At 47.9% G+C, this 5895-nt stretch overlaps 1 protein-coding gene across 1 annotated transcript in view; it reads right to left on the reverse strand.

Moving 5' to 3' along the window:
- The window catches only part of SCRT1 (scratch family transcriptional repressor 1), a 6095-nt gene extending 3578 nt beyond the window's left edge, over positions 1 to 2517 (reverse strand). Inside the window, exon 1 of the mRNA XM_072410513.1 lies at positions 1966 to 2517. Within this exon, the coding sequence (XP_072266614.1) occupies positions 1966 to 2077 (112 nt within the window). The 5' untranslated portion in view covers positions 2078 to 2517. The remainder of the gene's footprint in view (positions 1 to 1965) is intronic.
- Between the last annotated feature and the right edge of the window lie 3378 nt (positions 2518 to 5895).

The raw sequence follows: 5895 nt of genomic DNA on the forward strand, positions 1-5895 counted from the left end.
TCCTCTGATGGCTCCTTCCTACAGGGTAACCCAGATATTGTCCATACATTCCTTGTGAATCCCCTGGGGGTGGAGGAGGGGGGTGTTGGGGTATTTTACACTCATCTATTTGCCCTAACTACAAGCAACGATCAGCCATCCAATGAGTATTTAGCCCCCCCCCCCCATTCCCTGGTGACCCCGGAGGGCAGGCCATCCTTTCTTTATTACAGAGGTCTCACCCAAAATTTTACAGCTCATACCTTGCCCAGGTGTGCTGGATGCATTCATTTTATTTTAGTGCAGAAAATATCTGTTACACCTGCCAGAGATTTAATGTCCATGGCACTTCCTGTATGATGGAAGCATGCACAATGTTATCTTCCTTCCATCCTTCCTTGTGTATGGCGGCAATGTGAAGGACATTCTATAGGAAGATATAAATCTTGTGGCCACCTGAACTGCTTTCATTTCTTTAGCCATACATTCCTGGCCTGGTGTTATGTATCTTTATGTAACCCACTCAGTACCGCCCCCTAGTGTCCCCTCTACCAGCAGATGTTTGCACCCCTTTCCCCCATACCACCTTTTGCTCAATCTCTGTGCTGCTTCTTATTGTCCCTCACCTCAGCAGATTGTCCCCTCCATGTGCCTGGCCGCTGGTGTCAGCATTCCCCTCCAGTTCTGTGACCCACTTCTCCATTTACCCCCGATTCCATCAGATCTGCCCCCTGTGTTGTATGAGGAGCTCCTCTATAACATATGTACTGCAGTGCTTGGCACAGACCCTCAGCCCAGGATTCCTGCACATAGCAGAGGGCATACAGGATGCCGAGTGGGAAGGGGTGACCTTGGCACCGGGGGGAGGGCATGACGAGGCTTCATGCCAGCTATGGAGTTGAGCTGAGTCCTGTTGCTTTGCCTCGGCCTCCATCTTTGTTTCAGCTTTATAAAAGACACAAAAGAACATACCCCTCTCCCTTCTATTTACACCCAGCAGGGGCTGGGAGAAGGTGGGGGTTCTGTGCCGGAATCTGGCCCTGATGGGATTTCCCTCCAGCCAAACACAGGTTAAATTTTGTTCTGCAATGCCCAAAGCTGCGCAATCAGCGAATTTCCCAAAATAGAATCTTCCTGCCTCTTTACTCCAAAACAATGAAATTCCAGCAGTTCTGAGCCCCCTCCTCTGCTCCTTCCCTCCCTATGGAATATGTCAAGGTCAGACGCAGAATGCAGGGACCCCCGATGTCTGCACATCTGGGACCCCAATGTTGGTCAGCATTAAATGTGATAATCCCCATCATAATTAGCACATTCACCCCCCATAGACACATTCACTCCCCGTGCCCTTGAATGAATGCAGATAGAAGGGGCTGCAGATAATATTCCCCCCCCCACCTTCTCCTCACCCAGCTGCTTCCCTCCCCAAGCTCTAAATATAGTTCTGCATTCAAAACAGGCATTCTGTATACGTCAGACCCATGGCAGGGCATTCTGTATACGTCAGACCCATGGCAGGGCATTCTGTATACGTCAGACCCATGGCAGGGCATGGTATGTTCAGCATTGACCACCTTGATGCATGTAGAACGCTGCAGCGGACGGTGATTGTGTAGGAGTGACTGTAGATGTTGTGTCAGTGATTGCAGGGCATTGCGTGTGTATGCAGCGTAATATTTTTGGAGCACATGGTGTGCTGATCCCGGGACATGCTGCAGTCAGCTGTTTGTTGGGTACTGCAGAGTTTTGCTTACACATGTGCAGTGAAGGGGCTTTAGGACCATCATGTGCGATTGCTACCCTGGGCACACTTAGGCCTGGTTGGTGTACGCACCAATACAGCCAATAATGACCAATCAGTGTTGTCAGGCCTAGGGGAGTTAAATGAATGGGAACATAACCGTGCCCGGGGTCTATGCCCAATGTCACCCAGCTATCAATGCCCAGTACTGGCACCCGAGGGGTTGTGAGGAAGATGGAGCTCACCTTTGTCGGAGATACGTGCGGTGAAGTCCGATCGATGCCTGGCATAAGCGTTCTCAGTGTCAGTCGAGCAGAAGCCGTCCTTTACCTTTTTCACCAGAAAGGACCTTGGCATTGTTCCTCTTCCCCTCCAGAGGTGAAAGGTCGGAGAAGGGTCAGGGAGGAGGAGGGGGTTATGGAAGTGAAGAGAAGAATGAAGAAAGATGCTGAGGGAGGGACATCAACTGCAGTTGTCCTCCACACTCCCTGGAATGGGACAGCAAATGTTCTGCTGGGTCAGAGAGATGGAACCAATGGAGGGAAAGGGGTAGAGTCCCAGCCCAAAGAATAGGGAGAACCTCTGCTGGGCACCATCAGGTCTCTGGGGTTCAGCACTGGAGAGTAGTTTCGATGTTCCTCCAGATTCCAGCACTGGCAGCAACTCAGAATATCCAGAATTAGGCAGTGGAGGGAAATTTAGAGATTTCTGCAGATTTCAGCACTGGACAGCAGCAGAGATGTTCCTGCAGATTTCAGCACTGGACAGCAGCAGAGATGTTCCTGCAGATTTCAGCACTGGACGAGCCAGAAAATTGTGTATGAGCAGCATTGGCTCTATAGGAAGCTTTGTATGATGGGGAATTACCAGGAACGGGAGGCAAACCCTTATTTACAGTTATGACAGAAAGTAATCCCTTCCAATGTTAAGGTTTTGTGTATGGGGACAGAAGATCAACACACTGTAAATGTAGAAGTCGTGTGTGATAAACTAAATACCCCCCTGCCCCTCCCATAGGAATGAATGGGGTAAGTATCAGCCGGGTGCTGCCCATCAGATGCATTGATCAGTCAGTGTGGCGCCCTCTATTGGCAGTTTGCTGGTCTGCAGCATTCAGGTGTGTGTTACCACAATGCCAAGGAGGAAAGACATCAGCAATGATCTCAGAGAAGGAATTGTTGCTGCCCATAAGTTTGGGAAGGGTTAGAAGGCCAAACAATCTGAAGTCCATCATTCTAAAGGGAAAAAGATTATTCACCAGTGGGAAACCTTCCAGACAGTTGTCAATCTTCCCAGGAGTGAAGGTCTCAGCAAATTCATCCCAAGGTCAGACCGTGCAATGCTCAGAGAAACCCCCAGAGCTCCATCCCTACACGCCTCAGTTACATGTTACATAGTAAAGTGACAATTAGATAAAACCTGAACACGTATGGCATGTATGGCGGGTGTGTCAGGGGAAATCCTCTTTATAAAAATAACAAGGAAGTATGGGTTAGGTTTGCAAAGTCACATCTGAAGAAACCAAAAGGAACAATGATCTCTGGGTAGAGGAGACCAAAAGACCAAAGTGGAGTTGTTTGGCCATAAAGTAAAGCGTCAGGTTTGGTGGAAACCAAACACAGCATATTGGTGCAAACACCTCATACCAACTGTGAAGCATGGTGATGAAGGGGAATGATTTAGGTTTGTTTTACAGCCAGAGCACCTGGGCACCTTGCAGGCATTGAGTAGACCATGAAAACTAAAGCTTGGCTGATAATGGGTCATGTGACAGGGTGATGATCCCACCAGCAAATCTACAAGATGATGGCTAAAAAAAAGGAATCAAAGATCTGCAATGGTCCAATCACAGTCCAGAGACTTGAGCCCATTGAAATATTGTGGCCAGACCTTATGAGAGCCGTCTATAAATAAATGTCCACAAACCCCAATCAGCTGAAGCAATGTTGTAAGGAAGAGTCGGCCATTTAGCTTCATTTTGGGTGAATAAATATTGACACGGTGGGATCTGTTTTTAGAACCAGAGGATGTTTCCCTGGGACATAAAACCTTAGAATTGGAGGAGGGTGCACTTACTTTTTCCCATGACTGTATATAGTGCAGGTTTGGTGGTCAGGTGACCATGCATCTTGTACAAGCTCTGCCCTGTGAGAGGCGACATAGAGCTCATGTTTGGATCCTGCCAAATGAGAGCCGACACTGGAGAGGGGTAACCTACCAGCACCAGGTATATATGGGGTAATGACAGGCAAGAGGAAGGGATCCCTTCTACATCACCCACCCTGCGCTCCCTCCAGCCAGCTCTGCTCAGGAATCCCATTGGCTGCTTACTTATTGGTCTGAATCATGTGACCCCTGAGAGCTGCCCCCTTACCCCAGAGGACTATACCAAAGACGTGCTCCATCTGCTGGTGGATGTGTGAACACCACCTGGACTGCCTCTTCTCCGGCACTTTCTCCGGTGGTAGGTCCTGTTACCCGCGGGTCTCCATTGATCACATGACCTCCCCTAATATCAGGAAGTGACTGTAAATGGGATGTTTTTCTAGTTTACTTTCCTGACACTTTGGTATACTGATCCTGGCTCTGAATACTCTCCTGACTTTCACATTTGTACTGCCCATTGGTCCTATTCTGCAGTTACCAGTCCCCGCATGTTCCAGGGCCTCAAACATGGGGGAAAATCCCTACCATCAGTACCTGACCTGACCAATAGGAGGCAAATCCCCATCATCAGTACCTGACCTCATAATTAGGGAGGCAAATCCCCACCATCACCACCATCAGTACCTGACCTCACCAATAGGGGGCAAATCTCCACCATCAGGGGCACCTTCCATCCCTGTACATGAAGCTTTAGACCCTCATATACAATATGGAACCCAGTACTGCACACCCAGTATTACAGCAGAACCCCATCCTTATCCCTACTGGAGACCTCAACGTATGGAAAGAACCCTGAGAAACAACAATGGTGATAAGTCTGAGGAAGGTATTATCTGGAAGGACTGCCGGACCTGGAAGGAAAGACAAAGAAGAGATCTGGTGATGGTCAGATTCTGCAATACACAAGGATCATTATTTTGACATCTAAATATAATATTGTGCTTTGTTACAAAAGAGAAATCCCTCCTGTGAACAGACTCCAGTGAGATCCTTTGTGTATACTCGGGGGATTGGGGGGTCCCAGGTCAGAGGTGGGGAGCAGATGTGACAATATGATATTATCATACACATAGGACACAGGTGGCTGCTCCCACATGCTCCCCGCTTTATAATGAGCCCCTTCTACCCACAGGCTGATAAACCCCCCCTGGTGTCCATGACATCAATCACATTCCAGGGGCAGAAGACATCAGGGACACCGCAGGCTCAGCCAGACACAAGAAGATCTTTTATCAAAGAAGAAATTTCCGACCAATGTCCGGACAAAATGAAGATGATGCCCTGCATGGTGCAAATATTAGGAAGATCAAATGGACGGTCTGAGGGGTGTGCAGAGCCAGAAAGCCTTCAAGTAGAGACTAAGCATGGGCCAAACTAACCCCCGTTCAACAGTGCAATCACCTTTATTATTGTGTGATCCTTCCCCCACCTCTTAGATTGTAAGCTCTTGGGGCAGGATCCTCCTCCTGTGTCACTGTCTGTATCTGTCTGTCATTTACATCCCCTATTTATTGTACAGCGCTGCGTAATATGTCGGTGCTATATCAATCCTGTTTGTTAATATTAATAATAAATAAACCAATCCAATGCCCAGATGTCTATACAAAGGATTGCTGCGTTACATGATTACATTGCCCCAATATGTCCTCTCATCACCATGCCCGATACCTCCCAGGGTGACATCCCAAACCTCAAATACACAAACTACAACATCCCTGCCGCTGTCTGTGCACAACATGCAAAGTCCGGCCGCTCACACTGCCATGTCCATTCTTCAATTCGGTTCAGTAATGTAAAAAAATGTTTTATTAATATTGTTTCACAAGAACCCCTCTAACCCAATCATATGAGACCAGAAAATTATATTTTGTGTCCATACCCCCATTGATTGCTCCCACTAAATCCAGTGAATAATACAATGAATAGCGTTCTCACCTTAGCAAAGGAAAGTTTGCTATTGGCCAGAATATCCGGTGAAATAAAGAAAATAAAAGCAGCCAAGGCCTGGT

This window comes from Pyxicephalus adspersus, chromosome 5 (assembly GCF_032062135.1).
Source record: "Pyxicephalus adspersus chromosome 5, UCB_Pads_2.0, whole genome shotgun sequence".
Lineage (NCBI taxonomy): Eukaryota > Metazoa > Chordata > Amphibia > Anura > Pyxicephalidae > Pyxicephalus > Pyxicephalus adspersus.